Raw genomic sequence first — 25,200 nt, 5'->3', positions numbered from 1 at the left:
AAGAGGGTGAGAGGCCAATAAGTAGACAGATTAGAAAACAACTCAGGATAATCAGGAAATTCACCTGACCCCTTGACGGTGCTGGTGCTGTTGATGGCTGTGATAGCACTGGGAGTGGTGGTGGTTGTGGAGGTAAGGGCAATGGAGAGGGTGACAGGGACAATGGTGGTAGAGGTCATGCTTGTGATAGATGTGTTGTTGGTAGTGGTGGTGAGGATGAGGGACATAATAGTGGTGGAGGTGGTGGTGGTAGTGTTTGTTAAGGTGGTTGTGTTGGTGATGATGATGGAGATAGTAGAGGTGGTGGTGGTAGTGGTTGTTAGGGTGGTTGTATTGGTGATGATGATGATGGAGATGACAGAAGAGGTGGTGGTGGTAGTGGTTGTTAAGGTGGTTGCATTGCTGATGATGATGACAGTGGCGGAGGTGGTGGCAGTGTTTGTCAGGGTGGTGGTGGTTGATGATGATGATGATGATGATGATGATGGAGATGATGGTGGAGGTGGAGGTGGTTGTGTTGGCGATGGTGATGATGGAGATGACAGTGGCGGAGGTGGTGGTGAAGGTGGTTGTGTTGGTGATGATGATGACAGTGGTGGAGGCGGTGGTAGTGTTTGTTAGGGTGATTGTGTTGGTGATGATGATGATGGAGATGACAGTGATAGAGGTGGTGGTGGTAAAGGTGGTTGTGTTGGTGATAGTGATGGTGATGATAGTGAGGGAGGTGGGGGTGGGAGTGGCTGTTAGGGTGGTTGTGTTGGTGATGATGATGATGGAGATGACAGTGATAGAGGTGGTGGTGGTGATGAAGGTGACTGTGTTGGTGATGGTGATGGAGATGATAGTGAAGGAGGTGGGGGTGGTGGTGGCTGTGTTGTTGATGATGATGATAGTGGTGGAGACGGTGGTGGTAGTGTTTGTTAAGGTGGTTGTGGTTGTGTTGGTGATGATGATGATGGAGATGATAGTGGTGGCGGTCAGGGTGGTAGTGGTTGTTAGGGTGGTTGGATTGGTGATAATGATGGAGATGACAGTGGTGATGGTGATGGTAGTGTTTGTTAGGGTGACTGTTGGTGATAATGATAGAGATGGTAGTGGTAGAGGTGGTTGTGCTGGTATGATGATGGAGATGATAGTGGTGAAGGTGGTGATGGTGGTGGTGAAGTTGGTTGTGTTGGTGATGATGGAGATGATAGTGAAGGAGGTGGTGGTGGTAGTGATTGTTACAGTGGTTGTGTTGGTGATAATGATGGAGATGACAGTGGTGAAGGTGGTAGCGGTAGTGGTTGTTAAGGCGGTTATGTTAGTGATGATGATGGAGATGATAATGGTAAAGGTGGTGGTGGTAGTGGTTTAGGGTGGTTGGGTTGGTGATGATGATGGAGATGATAGTGGTCGAGGTGGTGGTGATAGTTGTTAGTGTGGTTGTGATGATGGTTGCAATTATGATAATTGTGAAGATGATAGAGATGACAGTGGTGGAGGTAGTAGAGGTGGTTGTGTTGGCAGTGGTAGTAGGTGGAGGTGATGATGATGGTAGAGCTCTGGGGGATCTGCAGGCAATGTTCAGGAATCATGAGAGTTGAGTTCTGGATGTATCCCTGACTTTAACTCCTTGAAAAGCTCCTGTCTACTGTCTTCATCTCCAAAATAAGAATAGCACTCAACCTAGTCACCAAACTTAAGCTCATTTCTCTTCAGAAATGCAAGACAGGTGAAGATATAGGAGAAAGCAAGTCTCTAACTTCAGACAGGGGCCCCTGAGTCAATGCAGGCAGAGCGCTAGCTTGCAACAATGCTTTAGAAGGTGTATTTCAGCTTTCTAAGGATGACTTGGATATGCCAGGGAATGTCCATACGCTGCATTTGAGCTGAAGTGACCTCTTACGTATCTTTCTTGTGTTTTGTTTTGATTTTCTTTAGTAACAATTTAGTAGTAATTAGAACAACAAATACACCAGCATCTGTCCAGGAATGGGTGCCTGTCCTTGGCTGTTAGAGTGCCCAGTGAGAGAAACTCCAGATACAGTGCTCCAAGAGGTATCTGAGGTCAGCTAGTAGCAGCTACCAATTCCAGAAACATACTGATTTGGAGTATTATTTCTTGGTCATGTGAGGAAATGTTTAGGTCTTCACTTTATTTTCTTAAACTCCTCAAACAAATGAGATGAATGGAATGCAAACGATACCACAGAAATTGCATAAATCTGGATTTTTTAAATCTAGATTTTTTAATATAGGAAAGAAAGCTCTAAGTCTATTTAACAATTATTATTTAATGATGCATAATTATAAAAATGTACTTATCATCAGCCGAGCTGCCCCCAACAAAGCACACAGTTAATAAATCAAGAGAAATCCTGAATTTCTCTATGTGGATTTTTATGTCAGGTGGGTGGGCTGCCTTCTTCCTGAGATCACAATACTGAAGGTGACAGACCAGCCCCACAACCTGCAACTGTGGCAGGGAAAGGCACCCCTGAGAGAGGGAAGTGTGGCTCACCAAATCCGTGTCTACGTGGGAACACATTGCACTCGGCACTGCAGCAGTGCCTGGGAATGGCCGCACTTCCCATGTACCTACTGCGCGTGGGGCACTGAGGCTGAGCCCGAAGGAGGCATGGGCTCCTGCAAAGCCCATGCTTCCTACAAGTTCAATGCGTGCTGGGCACGGGTCCTGCCCTTAAGGGGCTCCACGTCTACACATGCAGGGCAGCGACAGGCCCTGAAAGGTGCCGTACTCCACCCACGCCCTGCAGGCCACCCCACACCTCAATCTTTTCAAATTCAAGATTCTGGCATGGACATTTTGCCACATCCCTCAAGGGAAGCAGTTTCCACAGAGGTTCAAGGGGTCTGCGGCCTCAGCCCTAAACCACCGGGGAGCCCCCATCCTGGAGCCTTGATCTCATGCTGTGAGGCCTGCCACTACACGGGGAGGGACCGGGGTGCTGCGGTCAACAGCTTGGCTGTGGCAGCAAGAGATCACGGGAGAAGAGTGACTGCTCAGCTGGCTATGCAGGACAACACCCTCGTGTTTAGCATTCTAAAGAGTTCTGGGATGTCTGCAACCTACCAGCAAGCAGATGAGAAACAAGCAGGTTGGGCGTGGTGGCTCACACCCATAATCCCAGCACTTTGGGAGGCTGAGGCAGGCGGATCACTTGAGCTCAGAAGTTTGAGACCAGCCTGTGCAACAGGGCAAAACCCCGTCTCTATAAAAATAAAAAAATTAGCAGGTCGTGGTGCTGCGCACCTGTAGTCCCAGCTACTCGGGAGGCTGCGGTGGGAGGATTGCTTGAACCTGGAGGCAGAGGTTACAGTGAGCCGTGATTGCACCACTGCACTCCAGCCTCGACAACAGAGTGAGACTGTCTCTAAAAATAAAAAATTAAAATCAAAAAACAGCAAATACACATCCCCCACACTTATCCAAATGATGGGTTTCTGAGTGCAGATGCTCTTACACAATCACAGCTCACTCGTGCCCGGTCCTAATTCTGCCAGGTCTGGACGAGACTCCTGTGGGCTACAATGCCACTTAGGCTGCTGGCAGTTCAAGATGCTCAACACAACCAGTAGCAAGTGCGTGTCTTAAAGAGGCACAGCTATTAGTTTAAAACCTTCTTGTCGGCTAACCCGAGCCCTCTGGGAGGCCGAGGGCAGGTGGACTCCTTAAGCCCAGGAGTTCAAGACCAGCCTGGCAACATGGCAAAATCCTGTCTCTACAAAAAAATACAAAAATCAGCTGGTATTTTTTGTGGTAGCCCAAGCTGTGGTCCCAGCCACTGGGGAGGCTGAGGTGGGAGGATCACCTGAGCCCGGGAGGCAGAGGCTGCAGTGAGCCAAGATCACACCACTGCACTCCAGCCCGGGCAACAGGGAGAGACTGTGTCTCATTGATTAGCTAGCTAGCTAGCTAGGTAGCATCTCGGCTCTGTTTAGCTGGGTCTGTCCCTGTTAATCTTCACTGACACATCAGGAATAAGACCGGAGGACAAGGATTCCCATCCCTGTGAACGTGACTGAGCAGCTCACCAGCCGGCCACACCCACACACCAGTTCTTTCCTGAAGAGGGTTCTTAATTGGAAGAATATCATATTATACTCCAATTAGAACAACACATTTCCTATGCTGTATGTAATCTAAATCCCCAAGAAAACAATTGTCTGTAAAGAAATCAGAGGGAGGAGGAAACACGTTTTCCTTCTGGCACACTGAAACGCATTAGAGATGTCTGGTGTTCATCCGATGCCGTGTGGCTGGGGCGTCGTGTCACTGAGCGTGTGGCCACAGCACTCTCCATTCCCGGAGTGCCTGAGTCCAGCCATCTCCCCCATGACTCCACCTGAAAAACCCTTTGAAGAGCTGTGGTGTTTATGAGAGATACTGGTTTTGTCCCTGGTTCCTGGCCCATAACTCCCACAGCCCTGGTTCATCTCTTGTTATGATGCCAGGTGTGTGGGCCTCAGGGGCGGGCTCTCACCCTCCTTTCACTCTAATGATCCCTGGCTTGCAGACTGTGAGTCTTAAGACCCTCCCATGAGAGGGTCCTGCCCTAGACCCTGGGGAAGGAATGCTGATGTCATGAAGTTTCCATAAAAACCCAAGAGGGCAGGTTCAGTGAGCTTCCAGGCAGCTGGTCCAGCAGGTCCTAGAGGATGCTGCCCAGGGAAGGCCTGGAAGCTCTGTGCCCCTTCCCCCGTACCTCGCAGCATGTGTCTCCACACCTGTAGCCTATGTAGTATCCTTTATGATAATAAACACAGTAAACAAAAGTGCTTCCCTGAGCTCTGCAAGCCACTCCAGCAAATTAATCAAACCCAAAGACGGGTCGTGGGAAGCCCAATCTGAAGCCGATTGGCCAGAAGTTCCGAGGCCCGAACTTGTGACTGGTGTGGTTGGGGGGCAGTCCCTGAGCCCTCAACCCATGGGATCCGACGCTCTCTCCGTGTCAGAACTGAATTAGAGGACACCCAGCTGGTGTCCACTGCTTGCTGTGTCCAGAAAAAAACCCACGTTTGGTCCCAGCAGTCTTTTTGTGTGTTGATGATGGTCACGGTGTGAGAGCAGAGGAAACATGTGGTCTGCAGAGCTTTCCCAACACGAGAGTCCAGTGCGCCGTGCAGTCTCAAAGACCCCACACCCCACACTGACGAAGACACTGACTTCAGCGCCTTCAACTTTGAGGTCAGAATCTGTGGTGAGTGCCAATTCGATACCGACAACACTGTTAGAATGGACGTCCTTTCTTTAATCTGTGGTGAGCACCGATTCAATGCCGAGAATACTGTTAGAATCCACCTCCTTTCTTTAATCTGTGGTGAGCTCCGATTTCATACCAAGAACACCGTTAGAATGGACATCCTTTCTTTAATCCGTGGTGAGCGCCGATTCGATACTGTTAGAATTGATGTCCTTTCTTTAATCCGTGGTAAGCGCCGACTCGATACCGAGAACACTGTTAGAATCGAGGTCCTTTCTTTAATCTGTGGTGAGCGCCGATTCGATATCGAGAACACGGTTAGAATGGACATCCTTTCTTTAATCCATGGTGAGCGCCGATTCGACACTGTTAGAATCGAGGTCCTTTCTTTAATCTGTGGTGAGCGCCGATTCGATACCGAGAACACTGTTAGAATGGACGTCCTTTCTTCTGGCCCCTTCTTTCCTCCATTACTGAAATCCAACCTCCCATATGGTGTCTGCGCTTTATTTAATTCTACAATTGTGCTGCAATCTCCTCAATGAGGCAGATTAGTTATTTCTCCAAATGATTAGATACTTCTGGAAAATTATTTTTAGTTGGCTAAGTCTTCGATCACATCAAATTAATCAGAACCATAGCAAATGTACCTCTTGCTATTTTAAACTCTGATAACTGACTATCCCCTATATGATATACCAAAATTCTACTCATATTTCACTGTCCAAATTGAAAAACTGGTATGACAAAGTCATGGCCAGCTGCTGAAGCCACACAAGTCAGAGGACCCAGCAGGCCTTGGTGCTCTTTGAGCAGGCCCTGCGCGTCCCATCACCCATCAGCTTTCCTACCTTCCCCAGGGGGCAGCCCCCTAAGTCCCAATGTTTGCTTTGGCCAAGCCCTTGCAGACCTTGCTAATCAGGGTTAAATTTAGATAGAATCTTCAAAATTTTTAAATGACAGTATATACTCATAGCAGAGTAAAAAGAAAGCACAGTCAAACCCAACATTTCGGTGCATTATTGCCAAGTACACCAAACATAGGAAGGAGTTCACTACGTACTACATTCCTAGCTCACTGGCACTTTAAATCCTCTGAGGACCTGAACATGGTCTGCAGGAGTGCTCTGCGCCCTGTGGGGAGAACGGCTGTTCTGGGTGACTATTAGGAGTACACTAGGGTTGTTCCCACTAAGAACATCAGACCCCAGTGAGGCCCGGCGCCCTGAATTACTGCCCTTCTGGACATGTTCAGGAAGAGTCTGGATGTGAATAAGGATGCCACCTACAGCCATCCCAGCTCACCCCATGGGCATTGATCTTTGAGCTCCAATGAGGGCTGAAGGAACAGACATGCACCATGTTCCATTCTACCAAGCCTGACTGATGCGCACCCAAGTGGTGGGCCAAACTCAGCTTCCTGGTTTGGGGGAAGGAGCAAGGCCCATTCACTGACGTGCATGAAATCACTGCCTTGACTGACACTCTCACTACCTAACAGAGATGTGGGGAGAAACTGGCAGTTTTCGCCAAGGAACTGGGGCAAACATTCTTGACCCTTCCCCGTCCTGGTGGTATCTTACTTTGGGCCCTTTCCCACCCTGCGTTACGTGACATGCATCAAGCCCAAACTCCTGGCAGCCCCGGGAGCTCTGGCTTGGGATTTTAAACAACACAAACAATGCCACCTCCCACCCAGGACCGCACGAGTTCATGGCTCCCTAAGATCACCAAAACACGTTCACATGATAAGGATTTTTTTTTTTTTTTTGAGACGGAGTCTCGCTCTGTCGCCCAGGCTGGAGTGCAGTGGCGCGATTTCGGCTCACTGCAAGCTCCACCTCCCGGGTCCATGCCATTCTCTTGCCTCAGCCTCCTGAGTAGCTGGGATTACAGGCGCCCACCACCACGCCCAGCTAATTTTTTGTATTTTTAGTAGAGACGGGGTTTCACCGTGTTAGCCAGGACGGTCTCGATCTCCCGACCTCGTGATCCGCCCGCCTCGGCCTCCTAAAGTGCTGGGATTACAGGTGTGAGCCACTGCACCTGGCCAACATGATATGGATTTTAAAGAACACAAACACAACATGGTGAAACCCCGTGTCTACTAAAAATACAAAAATCAGCCGGATGCGGTGGCGGGTGCCTATAATCCCAGCGACTCAGGAGGCTGAGGCAGGAGAATCGCCTGAACCTGGGAGACGGAGGTTGCAGTGAGCCAAGATGGCACCACTGCACTCCAGCCCGGGCAACAGAGCAAGACTCCGTCTCAAAAAAAAAAAAAAAATTAAAAACATTTTTTTAAAAATTAAAAAAAGAACATAAACAATGCCAACTCCCACCCAAGACTGCACGAGCTCACAGCTCCCTAAGGTCACTAGAGCATATCCACGTTACGCTCAGTATTTCTTTACCAAACCGTTTAATTCACATGAAAGAATGAACTTTGTAGTCCAGATTGCTTTACAGCGATGAGGTTCAGATGATCTGCTTTAAAAGGTTCAGTCCTGGTCATCATTTTCACAAGACAATACTTCCTAGTTAATTAACTAATGCTTTGAGTATGCAGTTTTAAAACAGTATCTCTAAAATCACACACACACACACACACTCTCACACACACACACACACTCACACATGCAAAAGGCAGAAGTGAAAGGCCCACCTCTACGTCAGGAGGCTCTAAGGGCCGCAGTCCAGTGACGTCACTCAAATGAGCAGCTGTTACTCCTCGTATGTGTACAGGGTAAAGCTTGTGTCTGCAGACCACAGCCCCCCTACTCATCACCTGGGCGCCAGTGCCTGTGTGGTCAGTTTTTGAGGATTTGCACCGCCCCTCCCTGAGTGCTGGAGTGTGGACGGCACCTGCCAAGGGCAGCCCAGAGGCTGGTGAGTGCCAGGTGCGCCGTGTGCACCCAGCGAAGCCCACCAACTTCCTGAGCAGGTGCTGCTGCCACCCCACTATAGTGAAGAGGGCACTGAAGCACAAGGAAGCAATACTGCTGCATCCCAAGACGACAGACATTGAGGGAGCAGCCGCCCTGAGACTGGGACCCATGGCAACTCTCCCACCCTCCAACCCATCCAGTTCTCTCCCAAAAGATCTGCCAACCACAGCTGGGCCCTCATCTGTGGCCAAGAAGAGTATTTGAGAAGGTGGCCTCAGGGAGAAGAAAGGTGCTGTGGTCAGGGTGGCACCACACCTCCAATTCTCCACTTTACTCACAGGCTCTCCCCACCTCTGGCTGGTTTGAGTGCCCGGCACAGCAGGGCTCTGTCGGGGGTGAGGGGAGCGCTTCTCTGCCGGGAACGATTGAGGGAGTCCAGCACCTTATGTCCGACAGGTGCTGCAGAGGGAAGAAAGGTCCTTCCTGTTGCTGGGAGAGCCTGGGCTCTGGCCCCCAAGGGCTGCTCCTGCTGAGGCCCCTCGGCACAGCTCAGCTGCAACTGAAGCATTCCTTTGGCCCCGGCCTCTCCTGCAAGAAACGCTCAAATGCATGCACGGACAACTCTGCCAGAGGCTTGTGGATGGCGTAGAGGGGCATGGACAGCCGCGGCAAACATCGAGCCATCTTCCGTCCCATGCCTACCATTATGACCAGCAGAAGGCCAGCCACGCCAAAAACCTGACTGCAGTTCTCAGGAAACTTCATTCTAATGCCCAAGTGACACGGATGATCCTAATTTTCCTGATCTAGATGAAAAGCCCTGAGAAGCATGCTAAACATTTTTTTAACTAGCACATTTATAATCATTTTTCTTAGACTTGAATGTGATTTTTTTAAAAAGCTTCCCAATTCGAGAACAATTATCTTTTGATTTATCAAAATATGAGAGGAAAAATATTAATATTTGCAGTGTAAACTTTATATAGTTGTAAATTTTTTTTTTTTTTTTTTTTTTGAGATGGAGTCTCACTCTGTCGCCCAGGCTGGAGTGCAGTGGCGCAATCTCAGCTCACTGCAAGCTCCGCCTCCCGGGTTCAAGCCATTCTCCTGCCTCAGCCTCCCGAGTAGCTCGGACTACAGGCACGTGCCACCACATCCGGCTAATTTTTTGTATTTTTAGTAGAGAAGGGGTTTCACCATGTCAGCCAGGATGGTCTCGATCTCCTGATCTCGTGATCCACCCGCCTCAGCCTCCCAAAGTGCTGGGATTACAGGCGTGAGCCACCGCGCCCGGCCTATATAGTTGTAAATTTTTAAAAATTACTTAATTACACAGGTGCAGTGGTGCACACCTATAGTCCCAGCTACTCAATTACAACTTTTAGAACTACAAACTCTTAAGAAAGAGACATTAGCGATCATCTATTCCAGTATTTTTCAAAGTGTGGGTTGCAAAATCAATGCAATGTGTCATAGCCAGTTTTCAAAGAGACAAAAAGGAAGAGGAACAGAAAACAGAATAAAAAATGAGTGCAATCAGCACGCAGTAATACCACTCTGGGGACCTGTTCTGACTGTGTAAGTGCACACACGTGAGCGAGGGAGGAGGGCTCTGGAACCACAATGGAAAGCTGCCTTCTCGCTGTGGCCCGTTGTTCTGTGGACCTGTTCCAACTGTGTGTGTGCACACGCATGAGTGAGGGAGGAGGGTTCTAGAACCGCGATGGAAAGCTGCTTCCTGCTGTGGCTTGCACAGATGCTGGTAGAGTCCAGCCATGCAGCCCGCGTGCACTCATCACTCCAGAGGCAGCATCGCCGCGGAATGGGACTTGGCCTTTACAGGGAGTCTGCCCAGGTCACGTAGCACTGGCTCGGGGTACCCACGGCAGCAAAGCAGCTGCACCAAGATGTGGGTATGACCAACCAGTGGTTCCCCTGCCAGCCCCCTGAAGTGGCCAATTGGTCTATCTACCTTATGCAAAAGTTCCCATGACCTCATAAAAAAGCCATCAATTTTCATTTAAAATGCACTCAAAAACAAAATCATCCACCTCCCTGCAAATTTCGATCCTTACGACTCTTCATTTTTAAGGGCTTTTTTTGTTTTTCAGAATCTTCTGAAAATCTGCACCAAATTAAAGATTCTATTATCGTTACCACTAACTGAAAATTGAAATTCCTTAGACAATAAATTATTTTACACTCCTGGCACCATCTGTCTGAATGTACTCTCCCCCTCTGTGAATCGCTGGCACACCAGACTGCCTCTCCCAGCTCCAGGGTACTTCAGGGAATTCCAGATGCCCCTGATTCTGGTCTAATTTACCATACAAGGCCTGTCCTCTATTCAAACCAATTCTGCGATCCCTTAAGTTAACCATATGGGTAATACAGTAACACCTCTACCTAAATCATTCCGAATTTCTGCTATGATATCATTTGATCTTCATGCCCAGGGCAGCAATGATTAATTTCAAATACTCACTGAGCAACAAAGCCAACACCACGGGGACTGTCCAGTAAAGGAAAATGCTGCCCGGATGCCTCACACCCCCAGTGAGACAGGGACAAAAGAAATCAGCACAGTGTGGTCAGCTGACGAAGGAGCCATTTCTCCACAACTCCACTCTCAACGAAGAAGCACCCAGAACACAGCCACAAATGCATCTAAACAGCCAAAGACCCAGGCTCAGCTCTACGCAGCTCACCCGAAGGAGCTACCTATGTCTGGAGCCATGACCAGAACCAGCCGCTGCATTTTAATTTCAACTCCAACAGCAGCGGCTGTTTGGCTTCCCTGGAAGGCAGCAGATTAGGTGCACGATGAGGATGCAGTGGAGGGCGGGAGGCGAGGAGGGCAGCACACGTCCACACACACAGGGGCTCCGCTCTACAAAGCCCGAGACTGCGACTCTCGCTTGGGCACCTCCCACAGTGACCCGAATGCTTGTTCTTCTGTAAAGTTGTTATTCAGGAGGAAAGATAATACACAACCTTTGAAACCAGGCAAAGTGGTTCCAAATCATTTTTTAAGTATTTTAATTTTTTTAAACCATTGAATTGTACACTTCATTTATTTTGAGACAGGGTCTTGCTCTGTTGCCCGGGCTGGAATGCAGTGGCACAATCACGGCTCACTGCAGCCTGGGCCTCCTGGGCTCAAGCAATCCTCCTGCCTCAGCCTCATGAGTAGCTTGGGACTACAGGCACGCGCCACCAGACCTGGCTAATTTTTTTTTTTTTTCTGTAGAGACAGGGTCTCGCTGTGTTGCCCAGGCTGGCATCAAACTCTTGGGCTCAAGCGATCCTCCCACCTCGGCCTCCCCAAAGTACTGGGATTACAGGTGTGAGCCGGCACAAAACAATTTTTTTTAAAGATACAGCTGCAATTTCAATGTCAGTGTTCTAAGGAATCCCTTCACCTTCTCTTCCCTCTCCCAGCCAGCGATGCTGGAACACTGGGGCACGACAGCATGTGCACCTAGAGGTCAAAAAGAACAATAAAGACAGAGATAGCACTGGAGTGGAAACTGGTCATCACGGCTGAGCAGCTGGCAAAGCAGAGGCCACAGGGGCCCAGAGCTGAGAGGAAGTGAGTGCTCCTGGAGGGGAGGCTGAGACACAGCGCTGGAGGGCACAGCTCAGGTAGGAGGAAGCGGGCACCATGCAGCCAGTACGTCCCCACACCTGTGCACCCACCACCATCCCCTGAACGTCGTCTTCCCAAATGGCTCTTTATGAAGCCTCTGGTGCTCTGCCAACCTTTCCAAACTTCTCGCCCACATTTGGGATGCACCGTCCGCTACTGCTACCCCCCAACACTGGTCACAGGAGGCTGAGAACCGGGGGCTCCGTCCGACCTCACTGGACCTGGGTGCCCATGGCCTCCGGCCTTGCACAGGCAGTCACTCTCCCCATGGCTGTGACATTCGCTGTCCTGAGGCCTTGGTGCAGGTGGCTCTCCCAACCCCTCCTACTGCATCTCTCACCCTCCTACTGCGTCTCCCACCCTCCTACTGCGTCTCCCGCCCTCCTACTGTGTCTCTCAGGCTCTGTGGTTCTTGCGTACTCCCAGTGTGCCCAACAGGGCCTGAAATGGACTCTAATCAGCATTCCTTAGTGCAGGCTCACGCTCACCTGCAGAGCACCTGTCAGCAGACAGCCTCAGCCAGGGGAGCCCTCCCAGAGTCAATGAACAGCTGTGAGTCCCACCCTGCCTGCAACCCAGCACCAGATGTAAGCGCACACCACGACTGTTGGCAAAGAAGCCAGAGGATGCGGGTGTTGTGGGCTACAGGGAAAGGAGGCCGAGGCAGCCCTCCTGGAACCTCAGTATAAGAGCAGACAGAGACGTAACGGCAGAAAGAGCGTGAGACGGGGCATTCCATCTCTTAGCAAGGAAGAAAAGCAAGGCTGCTATGGACATGAAACTGACCACATGGCTTCAAATCAGGCGATTCTTCATATTTTCTACTCAGACAGCAAATGGCAACTGTGGGATGTGACTAGAATCTCTCAATATCTAATTTGAAGAAAACATGACTCAAAAAGAATGGTCCCCTGGCAGCAGGTGCCACAGGGTCACATCAATGCAGCACAATGGCGCTTCCCAGCACCGCAGCCACCAAGGCCCTCCTGGAACTGACGTTGCTGCTGGCTGCAGACGTGGCCTCAAACCCGTCGCCCCAGCAGCAATCCACAAGCACAGCGCACACCCCTCCCTCCATGGAACTAAGAATGGAGGCTATTTTCAGAGAAGCGGTCCACTGATTCTGAAAATAATCAATTAACTACAAGAAGTAACAGCAACAATTATCTCAGAAATGGAATAGGAGAACAGCAACAAGTGTGAGCCCAGCACAAGGAAAGGGGGTGGGGTGCAGGATGTGGGGCACAGGGCGCAGGGCACAGGCCCCGGCCCCAGGACGGAAAACGGATGGCCGGAAGAGGGAAGGCCTGGTCACCCTCCCAAGAGGATTTCTAGCTGCTCTGTCAGATTCTGAGTCTATTGCCACATAACCATTCTTAAATGACAGTTGGAACTAGGGAATCAGAAGGGAATACTAAGCTAATCCTCAGTGATCTAGGAACTTAAAGCAGCCGCGTCCATTTCTTTGTGTTCTCTTACTCTGGTTGGGGTGCTGTTCCTCACCTTCCCCCAACCGCCTGGAACAAGCATGGACTGCAGGGTCTCCCATCAGTCAAGCCAGTGCTCACACCAGAGCAGGCCAAGGGACTCCGGGACAGGATGGGGAGCCGAGCCATCTGCAGTGTCACATGAAGGATGCTTCTGAGATCAAGTCTGGCTGGAGAAGAGAGAGCCCTAGACCTGTGTGCACTATCCTCCTGTGGGCACGGGGACGGAGAGGAGAGCGAATGGGCCGTGTGACCACCCCCCCCCGGCCCCCGCCATGGCTCAGGGCTTCTGTAGGGACAGGGACGGGGAGGAGAGCGAATGGGCCGTGTGACAACCCCCCCCCTCCCCGGCTCAGGGCTTCTGTAGGGACAGGGACGGGGAGGAGAGCGAATAGGCCGTGTGACAACCACCCCCGGCTCGGGGCTTCTGTAGGCATGGAGCTTCTGTAGGCATGGGAACGGGGAGGAGAGTGAATGGGCCGTGTGACACCCCCCGCCATGGCTCAGGGCTTCTGTAGGCACGGGGACGGGGAGAGCGAATGGGCTGTGTGACCGCCCCCACGGCTCGGGGCTTCTTAGCCCAGCCGACAACATCGAGGCGAGTGGGCTTCTCTGTGCTTTCTGAAACATCCTTCTATCTCGCAAACATGTGGCCAGCCTGGAGGATGAAGCCTGCATGAGCAGGGTGTAGCTCAGCAGGAATGAGAACTGGCCAAATTATAGGAAAAAAAAAGAATTTCCACAAATGGAAAACGAGGGGGTTCGCTACACAGATTTACCAGAAAAGGCAGCTTCAGATGAACACAGCAGTTTCTTTAAATCACACAGGAGTTTCCTTCCCAAGAGAAGCAGGGGCCATGTACTGAGATTCCGCCAGCTACCCTGAGTGGCAGCACCGGCCTCTCCTGAAGCCGTCTTTGATTTGAGGTCCCAGAAATGTGACCGATAATAGGAATAAGGAGCGTATGAGTGTTCACAAGGGGAAAAAAAACCAAGTGATTTATAAATTATTATTTGTTTCACATAAAAAGTGGTAGTACGGCAGCTTTATTCATTCTGCAGTGAGGCCACTTAGAGTGGGGACTCGGGGGGGCCACGGAAGACGCGGGAATGAGCAGCAGTTGCGACCCTGCTTGCAGTGCAAAGGCACGTGGGGCAGCAGCAGTGATGGAGGAACAAGAGACACCAGAACAGGGTCTTCTTCAGAGAACTCCAGACAGCAACTCCTCTGACGTCAGCCCTGAGTCCTTCCTGAACTCAGATCTGTGCTGGAGCCAACGGGCCTCCATGCCTGCTGAGAAAAGCTGGAATCTCTGTCCCCACAATAGAGTTGGAAGAATTCTGTCTACAATCATAAACAGAAGCACTGCAGTAACACAGTGTAAAAGCCTGGTTCTATCTTTACAATTCCAAGTCACTGCAGTGACACAGTGTAGAAGCCTGGTTCTATCTTTACAATTCCAAGTCACTGCAGTAACACAGTGTAGAAGCCTGGTTCTATCTTTACAATTCCAAGTCACTGCAGTAACACAGTGTAGAAGCCTGGTTCTATCTTTACAATTCCAAGTCACTGCAGTAACACAGTGTAGAAGCCTGGTTCTATCTTTACAATTCCAAGTCACTGCAGTAACACAGTGTAGAAGCCTGGTTCTATCTTTACAATTCCAAGTTACTGCAGTAACACAGTGTAGAAGCCTGGTTCTATCTTTACAATTCCAAGTTACTGCAGTAACACAGTGTAGAAGCCTGGTTCTATCTTTACAATTCCAAGTTACTGCAGTAACACAGTGTAGAAGCCTGGTTCTATCTTTACAATTCCAAGTCACTGCAGTAACACAGCGTAGAAGCCTGGTTCTATCTTTACAATTCCAAGTCACTGCAGTAACACAGTGTAGAAGCCTGGTTCTATCTTTACAATTCCAAGTCACTGCAGTAACACAGCGTAGAAGCCTGGTTCTATCTTTACAATTCCAAGTTACTGCAGTAACACAGTGTAGAAGCCTGGTTCTGTCTTTACAATTCCAAGTCACTGCAGTAACACAGTGTAGAAGCCTGGTTCTATCTTTACAATTCCAAGTCACTGCAGTGACACAGCGTAGAAGCCTGGTTCTATCTTTACAATTCCAAGTCACTGCAGTGACACAGTGTAGAAGCCTGGTTCTATCTTTACAATTCCAAGTGGGTTGTGTTCAGGGGTAGAGACAGGAACAAGGGAGTATCGAAGGTGATGTGTCTTACTTTTCCTAGGAATTAAAAGTCCAGCAGCGTTTCAACTATGATACAGTCCTACTGCCAGCAGAACCATAAACCACTATATGTTGCAGAAAACTAAGACAGACCGCCAGGTATGAGTCCTGTCCTCTGCTGCCCCAGTGACCGCGAGAACCACGGGGGAGAAAGGCGCGCAGAACTGACCTGCACTGCGCCGACTGCAGCCTCATTACCCCAGTGCAGTGAACACAAAGCCACAACTGTGGATTTAAAAACTGCGCATTCCTTTGGCTCTTTTCCGGAGCAGCAATTTCATACTTACAGACGAGCGATGCTGCAGGACTACCTGAGAAAACCTTGTGCTGATCTTTAAGATGAAACTTTCCAACTAAGAAACTCTGACATAAACCAGTTCTGGAGGGTCTGCAGCCCTTCTCCCAAGGTGCCTCTGAGGGGTCAAGGGAAAGCCCACGGGAGCACATGCCCTTCTGTCCCCCTCTGTGTGAAGCACCCCGCTCTGGGGGTGACCCAGGCTCAGTCGGGTCAGAGATCCACAGGGCCTGGCCTTGACAAAGGAAACGCATGCAGGTTTCTCGAAGGACAGTGCACTGTGGTTTTGAAAAATTAGTATTATCTTTCTACGCAGTGAGCTCTGTTTATGGTTCTCACTGTCAAATTCCCAGCTTCTGTTTTATGAAATGGGAAGATCACCCAGATTCTTCAATGATCCAGAGGTGACAGCCGTCTCCTGAATAGAAAGGGTCTTCACCAGGACCTAGGAACACACAGCCTCAAAACCACCAGCGAGCTGACTCTGTCCTGCACAGCAACACCCTCCCCAGGACCCGCACCGTCGGAGCACATCATTTCGTAAAGACCACTCGTACTGGAGTGTTCAACCAACGGTCACTCTTTTTGTCAAGGATTAGAAAGCAGGCAAGTTTGTGAGTTTGATGGCAATACACAGGAGCGAAACCACCTTTTTCTAAGAGTTATCTGTGCAAACATGACCACCACCAACACACGCATGCGTGTGCAGAAAATAACCATCTGAAGGGGGTGGGGTGGTGGGGGTGGGAGGGCACGTTTCCGCCATAACGCAAAAGCTGCTGAAATCCTACGGAGCAGCAGATATAACCCCCAAGCCCCGCCCTCCCCCTTCCAGGCCTGCGCATTGCCATGGTGAGGAAAGTCAGTCCTGCTCTGGGGCTCACACTGAGAGGCCTTCGCACCCTCGCTCCCTCCCGTGAGAGCCCCCATTCCTTGGCAGCACAATGGCCTGTATGTGAGAGGGGGACTGTGGCACTCACCTGACCATCCGCCCCCCTCCCATGAGAGCCCCACCCCTCGGCAGCGCAATGCCCACATGTACATGGGGACCAGGGCACTCACCTGACCGTCCCACCCCCTCCCATGAGAACCCCACCCCTCGGCAGCGCAACGCCCGCATGTGCATGGGGACTGGGACACTCACCTGACCGTCCTGCCCCACGTGATGGATCTGGAGGTTGCCCTACAAAGAACGAGAGGAGGAGACGGTCACGAGTAGAAACACACCAAGACACCCGCAGACACGGCAAACACGCCAAGACACATCACAGGCCACTTGAGAATAACAAGAAAAACACTAGTTCTGCAAAAATTCAACCTCTAGTAGCAACAAAAGCCCCAAAACAAAATATTTAGATTTCTAGGTACTATTTATTATTTTAAAGATGAACAAACAACTCAAAAAGCACTGTACCCGTTCCCCTACCCTGACCCCAAATGAAAATGTCATTTTTACTTCATTTTTTATTTTGAAAGAATCTGACTCACAAAAAGTACAGAAAGTAGCAGAGAGAGGTCCTACGTGTGTGTCGCCCAGCTTCCCCGAAGGGGGACGCCTTGCTGAGCTGTGCGGCATCACCACGCCAGGACAAGGGCTGCACACAAGGAACCAACTCACTCAACCACAGAGCTACTAAAAGCTCTCCAGTTAGAAATTCATTTTCATTTGTTGTAAAAAGGAACTGTTTTATGTCTGCTAGGCCCTGCTAAATGTTTATTTGCAGATATCCTGCTTTAACAAAATAATTTTAAATGAACACGGTATGAATTTATGGTGAGGAGACTGCATATTGTCACTTATCACAAAGCCATCGTTAGTATTATTAGCAATTTCTAACTTACTGCATTCAATTCCTAATGAAAACGAAAGACAATCACCTATACAAGATGGATTGTTTTGAAAACTGAAGAGGATAAAACTAATAATAAAAAATTGAAATTCGAGTAGTCAAGATTTTTTAGCATAAACTATAAAAAGCAAATGTGTGTTGATTTTTTTCTTTTGCCGCTGTTTCAATTTTCCTGCATTTTCAATGACTCTAAGGAAATTAAGCATTCCGACGAGCTTCATAGGCTTCCAGGTATTCAAGAACTCTGGCTGGGCTCTCTGACAGTGAGCTTAGCCTCCCAGCCCCCACCTGTCTGTGCCTTGAGAAGCAAACCTTCCCTGCCCCTCAAAGGCAGCTCCTGCACTGGAAGGTGCTGCTGGGATCCTGCACCTCACAGCTGCTCAGGCCCCCAACTCCTGCACCTGACCTCGCTGAGCTGACAGGCGCATCTCACGACATCTCCACAGAGATGGTCCCCGACACACCCACAGACACAGAACCAGGCCCTGCTCCTTCCTGGACACTCTGGCCTCCTGGGACCATCCCCTACCTGCTCCCCGCCCTGGTGCTTCCTTCCATCCATCCATCTGACTACATGTTTCTTAGTGACCTGGTCATGTCGCTGTGTGGATGAGCCCACTCATTCCCAGTTGCTCACGGCCCCCACATGAATTCGGTCCTCCCCTTTCACCTCATCCTCATTCCGCCCTCGGAACCCTCATGCATGTGCTCCCCTCTCAGGATAACCCACTGGGAACTGCTGGTGTCCAAATTAAAGCCACTGCCAGCAGACATGCCTGAGTCCCTGGTGCTCCGCATGCCATGGAGTGCATGTGTCCACAGTCTTGCTCATGGGCACTTGGGCAGGAGCCTCTGCGCCCGCTGTGAGTCCCCGAAGGCAGGGCTTCTCTCTCCTCTGCTCCCCCACAGCACCTGCACCCAGCATGAGCTCCCGGGAGGCCTCGCACACCAACATCTCCATGAGTCCCCTTGACCTCAGCACCCAGGCTTCCTAGTCTCTGCTGCTGGTGTGTGTGGGGAAGCCTGAGATCTTTGTAGCGACACACTATTGTGCACCAAACACAAAGCTGGTGCCATTGTCACGACCTAGAAACAGCCATGTTCCTCATCCCCCAAAGCGCACCACGGTCACTCAGTACAACACATGTGCGCTGCTTAGTGCCCTGTGCCTGCTACTGCCTGTGCTGCAGGAAACAGCCCAGAGTCGAGGGACGGTTACCAGCCACCCAGGAGACAGTCCTGCTCTGGCACGCAAACACGGAGCACCGCAACCGGCTGGCCTCGGCTTTCCAAGAACTCAGACTGTCACTCCCGCCTTCACATTCCAGACCCCAACAGCAGCTGAGCCCACACTTCTGAGTGTGTGGCCAGGTAGAGCTCCAGAAACTGAGACAATCACAGACCCGGCAGGTGCGTCAAGGGCTATGACCAGCTCTCAGGACTGGCAGCATCACCTCGTGGGATTCCCCACCATCCCATGAAATCGGCACTAATCCCGTAGAGGCCACGAGGAAGCTGGGGCCACATGGCAGGTGAGGGGGTATGTCAGGTCACCTGTGCAGGGGCAGACCCCATCTCGGCCACACTGGGGGCCTCCCCTGGCAGGAAGGGCAGGGACAGACAGGGAGAGAAGGGTACTCAGAGGGCACTTCCAGCCAGGAGCAGAAACATCTACCCAGGAGATCTTTACCAAGACAGACCAGAAGCTGTGGAGACCAACGGACAGGAGGGGAGGCAGTCAGGTCACAGAGACTGCAGGCCCGCTATGTGCACCCTGGAAGCAGAGTCCTGCAGCCCTCGCCCACGTTCCCCGTCCTGGGGGCTCCCTCTGCCCTTGCACTGTGACACCAATGAAGGTCGGGAGCATGCGGGCACGGTGCCTGCAGGGACAGTGCTGCGGCAAGAGCTGACTCACCTCGCTGTCCTGCGTGATCTGGACTTGTTCCCCCTGTGGCACCTGGGCGATGTGGAGGTGTCCCTGTGGGATCCGCAGCAAGAAAAGACACCAAGAAGCATCAGAAGAAAATCAAAAGCAAAGCAAACAAGAAACATCTTCCGGAATGTTTGTTCTTGATTACCTGTTTACAATTCAAAAAGATAACTAAATCCTGAATAGTGCAATATAGTCTGTGGTCACCTCTTAAAATTAAGCTTTTGGTTCACAGTAGTCCCCCTCATCCATGAGGGTTTCAAGAAGCACCCGCTCCCCCCACCACGTGGACGCCAGAAACCGTGGATGGTGCTGAACCCCGTATATGCTACGCTTTTTCCTGCCCATACGTGCCACACAGCTTGGACATGCTGGACAAAGGAAGGACTCACGTCCCAGGCGGGACAGAGCAGGACGACCAGACTTCATCATGCTGCTACCCAGTAGAGTATGCAATCTGAAACTTACAAATTGTTTATTTCTGGAATTTCTCATCTAATATTTTCAGATCACAGTTGACCATGGGTAATTAAAACTTGGGAAAGTGGAAGCATGGGTAAGGGGGGGCCACTGTGTAACACAGAACATTTTCCAGTACTTCACAAAGGAGCAATAGGTCCCAGGAAAGATATTTGCATCTTTAAATGTTACTAAACAAGTAAATTTTAAAATGTGCATGATACACAGAAAAGAGGGGAAATAGAAAATCACAATGACGCCTCTTTTCAAATGATACGTTCAGCTCTCTGGGGATGCTGGGAGGCTACGCAAGCAGTGTGTGGCTGAAGCAGGGGAGCTGTTTGCGTGCCTACACTCACAACAGGGCAGGCAACGTTTTTCAAATCAAAGAAACACTCATATGACTATTTAAACAGTTTGGGTAAACACTAATAAATGTGATTCAAAAAAAAATCAAAGAATCCAATGTTTATACAAACGGGCAGACAAATAATTCCTATAAACCTATAAATGAAATGAATACTCCTTATCGTATTTGAAATTCTCTCTTAGTCGAAATGGATCTTAAAATAAACTCCTGTAGAATGTTCTATGTAAGCCTTATGACAAAGTTATCTACTCTGGAACACTTTCAAAGAACTTCTTACTAACAAGATGAGAGGAACTGCCATTGTGAATGTCAAACAAATTAATAAGCTTATTAAATAAGAGTCACTATTCATAACTGTCTCATCTCCTTTGGAAGAGGATAACGTCCCCTCTAAAAGCCCCAGAATTTTCTGGAAGTCTTCCCTCTTCCAGACAGCATGCTGAAGCCACACTGAGATGAGAGCCACACCCCACTCTCAATAGTGGAGGACCCTGTTTCCAGGAGAAAGCCCTGGCGACACAGAGGCATGTGATGACCTGTCTTGAGAGGTCCCAAGGGGGCTGGTGCCACTAAAAACATAGGCGATGTCTAGTGGTACATGTAAAATTTCTAGTCACCCAGCAAAGCTTCCAGAAAAGTCTTCCTTCCTTCTCAGCCACTCCCTACTCTCGTGCCACAGAATCCAGGAGGTGTTTGTAGAGGGACTTCACCCGGGAGCGAGCCCCTAGGCGCATCAGGCTGACCACAGCTTGGGCCACAAAACCCCAACAGAGAACTCCCCACGGGCAAGGCAGGACATTGACTTGCTGCTGGGACAGTGCCCGCCCAACCTGGGTGTGCTGAGTAACTCCAAGGGAAAAGCTGCACGGGAACAATGACCTCAAGCTTTTGCCACTGATCCTAGAAGGAAATTACTCTTTCCCTCAGTAAGAGGGCACCTGCACTTCTGAACTGAGAAATATTTCCGATGCTTCCCAGGAGCACAAGCTGGGGCAGGGACCACTGCACGGCCTGACCCTTGGAACTGACTGCCCGCCTGCCTGCTGGCAGGACTGAGGTGAGCTGACTGAACACCCCACCCCACCATGTGCTTCAATCCCTAGGCTCTGCAGCAGCCGCCCCCACCTGTGAAATGTTAAGAGCTCATGGCCACGATGACCTCTACTTTAAATGGGGACCTTGTGCCTCCTCCCAAGCTATCACTGTGCTCCCGCAACACAGCGGAACCGGTGGAAGCCGCCATGGCCCTGCCGTGGCCCACCCCGCAGGCCCCTTTCCCAAGGTGCAAGGTGGAGAGGGTACGTACTACTTGCACCTGTCCGTCTTCTCCGATCTGGTGGATCTGCACCTGCTGCGCGTTGGCCAACGCGTAGTGCAGGGCTTGCGGCTGTGGCTGTGGCTGTGGGAGCTCGCTGGCGGGAGATGGGGTGCTCATCATCGGCTCTGTGGGGGCAACAGGTGTGAACAGGGTGAATGAGAAGTTTCTTAGGCATTGCCTTGTGCGGCATGTGTGCACCGCCATCCCTCACTCTCGACTCCCACAGCAGAGAAGAGGAAATGCTTCATTTTTCCTCGACTCACTGCATCTCCACTCTTCTGCAGAGATCACTACGAGTGAGTCTTAGGAACTGAGGCTTCCGACATGGAATGCAGAAGGGCCTGAGAGTGGCGTGATGCTGCTATGATAAAACCCCTTCTAGTCCCCAACTTATTTAAATGAATGAAGTTCTTAAAGTGGACATTAAAAGCTGTTTCAGGCTGGCAATATTTGTCCATGGGTAATTAAACTAACAGAGCAAAAGTCTCATCCATGCACTTAAAGATACATTTCCAACAAATTTTACTTGCTGTGTTTAATGAAAATGAGATACATTTGCTTTGATGTACTCTGTATTAATTTTCACTGTAATGATGTCGCAATCATAATTTTCTTAAACTCTTAGAATATTAAGAGCGTAGAAAAACTTTTTAATTTTCAATGTATACACCTAGTTTTGTTGCAGAGAATTATAATGACTAATTTAAAAAAGCTTTTAAGCATAAAAATGTAGTCCGGGCACAGTGGCTCACACCTGTAATCCCAGCACTTTGTGAGGCCAAGGCAGGCAGATCACCTGAGGTCACGAGTTCAAGACCAGCCTGGCCAACATGGTGAAACCCAATCTCTACTAAAAATACAAAAATTAGACAGGCGTGGTGGTGGGGGTCTGTAATCCCAGGCACTCAGGAGGCTGAGGCAGGAGAATCACTTGAACCTGGGAGGCGGAGGTTGTAATGAGTCGAAATGGCACCACTACACTCCAGCCTGGGCAACAGAGCGAGACTCCATCTCGGGGGGACAGGGGAGGGAAGCAGTAAGATGAAATTCTGTGAGAGAAGTAGAATGTTGATATGAATGAAAGGAGAAAAATGAAATACATAAAATTTCTGATCATTAAAGAGAAGCGGGCCAGGCGCGGTGGCTCACGCCTGTAATCCCAGCACTTTGGAAGGCCCAGGCGGGCAAGATCACTTCAGGTCAGGAGTTCGAGACCAGCCTGACCAACATGGTGAAACCCCGTCTCTACTAAAAATACAAAAATTAGCCAGGTGTGGTGGCACACGTCTGTAGTCCCAACTACTTGGGAGGCTGAAGTAGGAGAATCACTTGAACCTGGGAGTAGGTGGTTACAGTGAGCTGAGATGGCACCATGGCACTTAGCTCCAGGCAACAGAGTGAGCGGGGGAAGGGAGGCAGAGGGGCAAGAGAGGGGAGGGGGGGGAGGGGGAGGGGCAGAGAGGGGAAGGGGAAAAGAAAAGCTTTCCATGTATTTTTTACCAATAGCTAATGGTAGGTTATTAAATTGCCATAGTACACAGATTCCACTGAATACATTTTTTAAAGTAACAATAAAATGTTGGGTTTTTTTTTTTTTTGAGACAGAGTCTTGCTCTGTCACCCAGGCTGGAGTGTAGTGGTGTGACCTTGGCTCACTGCAACTTCTGCCTCTCAAGTTCAAGCGATTCTCCTGCCTCAGCCTTCCAAGTAGCTGGGATTACAGGCACCCACCACCATGCTGGGCTAATTTTTTTTTGTATTTTTTTGTAGAGAAGGGATTTCACCAGGTTGGCCAGGCTGGTGTTGAACTCCTGACCTCAAATGATCCGCCTGCCTCGGCCTCCCAAAATGCTGGGATTATAGGTGTAAGCCACTGTGCCCAGCCACATAACAGAATGTTGATACTTGCAATATGCTAGAAATTGCCTAGCTACACTAAATCAGAATCTGAAATTCATGAGATTCAAAGGAGATTCAACATGCCCACCTGCACGTTGCACGTGGAGAGCTCGGCTCCAGCCAAAGACCCTGACTCCACCTGAGCACCTCCAGTGATGGGTCATGTCCCAAAGCAACCACCGCCAGGCAGTGCTGCATGCTCCACAGCGGCTTCCTGTCTGCCCGAGCAGTCACAGAGCACTCACCACCACAGGTCCTCGAGCAAGCCTTGTGCACCCCAGGAAGAAAACGACAAAATCCCAGCTGGACTGAAGCCCACCTCCGCTGAGCTGCTGTTCCTCCACTGACCCTCTTAGCACCTACAAAACCAGCCTAATTCTTCACTTATGCGCTGCTTCTGCAGGCATCTAACCATTATCAAACCTTGTGAAATCTCAATTTCTAACCGTTTCCCCAAAGAGAACGGTTTCCAGCCCACTGCCACCATGACAGTCTGTCCCTAGACAGCTCCTCCCAGCAGCTCCAAAATGCTCCACCGGGGCCACAGGGCAGACAAGCTAAGAATGGGTGTGCTCCAGAGTGCACCTTCCAACCACAAAGGCTCCGAGGAAGCTCCTGCACATCAGCGCAGCCAGCAAAACACTCGGCTTCACACGCTGTTACACCACCATCTACTCCTGTGCAAATGCTCTGAGTCTACATTTCCAGCTATGAAATTTCAGCTCATTAAATTCACCCTTTCAAGATTCTGGTATCCTAATGACGCAGGCCAACATATCCGGCAGTCGTCAGGTTATGTAACAGCAGCTTCTTGCTCACTAAGGTCCTGGCAAGTCATTTAACTTGGGTTTTGATTCCCCATTGGATGAAGCAGACCGCTAACCTTACCAAATGCACGCACCCGAAACACATGGAAGGCAAGCCTGGCAACAACTCTCCTCGCTCTTCGAGTCTAGGAGTTCCATACGGTTCTTTTTTATGTCTCCTATTTCTCTTCTTGCTATGTTCCTTTTTTCCTTTAAATTCTTGAATACAATTTTAATAGATTTCAATGTCCTGGTCAGTTAATTCCAGACAGGAATTAACTTCCTATTTGCTGATTCTCTGATCATAGGTCACAATCTCCTGCTTCCTGGTACTCTGGACTAGATACTGGAGATTGTGAATTTTACTTTGTTGGGTGTCTAGGTTTTGTTGTCTTTCTTTCAAAAGTGTTGTTACTTGTGGTTCAATATGATCTTTCTCAGGCTGTCTTAAGCTCTGCCTTTATTCTAGGGATAGTTTAGCCCACCAGTAGGCATGGCCTGCTAGTGCAGTGACTGATCACTGAGGACTCCGGCTAGTGGGAATCCAACCACCACCCAGCCTGGGGTGAGCTTAGGAGCCATTGAGCTCATGCCTGCCTTGGAATCCCCCAAACACCCAAGAAGGCCCCCGTGTAACCCTCTGCTCTTAAGAACTTGATTCCACAACTTTCTGCTGCCTCAGCCTCTCTCAACTCCAACCCATCTCCTCCATGCAGTGATGCAGCTGTCTTTGCCTGGCATCTCCCTGTCCCCTCCTCTCGGGTTCCTTCTCTCAGGATCACGGTCCTGTGCTGTT

The 25,200-nt window shown here is 50.0% G+C and overlaps 1 protein-coding gene across 25 annotated transcripts in view; it reads right to left on the bottom strand.

The window, feature by feature from the left end:
- The window catches only part of BANP (BTG3 associated nuclear protein), a 124,077-nt gene that overhangs the window by 22,972 nt on the left and 75,905 nt on the right, over positions 1-25,200 (bottom strand). For 13 of the 25 annotated variants that reach the window (XM_063654184.1, XM_054453300.2, XM_063654186.1 and 10 more), the window contains 3 exons: positions 21,688-21,824; positions 19,538-19,609; positions 16,917-16,955 (listed from right to left, as the gene is read on the bottom strand). In XM_063654184.1, the coding sequence (XP_063510254.1) occupies positions 16,917-16,955; positions 19,538-19,609; positions 21,688-21,824 (248 nt within the window). The remainder of the gene's footprint in view (positions 1-16,916; positions 16,956-19,537; positions 19,610-21,687; positions 21,825-25,200) is intronic. The other 12 variants (XM_054453301.2, XM_054453307.2, XM_054453315.2 and 9 more) reach the window with 1 other exon arrangement.

This window comes from Pongo pygmaeus, chromosome 18 (genome assembly GCF_028885625.2).
Source record: "Pongo pygmaeus isolate AG05252 chromosome 18, NHGRI_mPonPyg2-v2.0_pri, whole genome shotgun sequence".
Classification (NCBI taxonomy): domain Eukaryota; kingdom Metazoa; phylum Chordata; class Mammalia; order Primates; family Hominidae; genus Pongo; species Pongo pygmaeus.
This window is presented reverse-complemented; position numbering and strand designations above follow the sequence as displayed.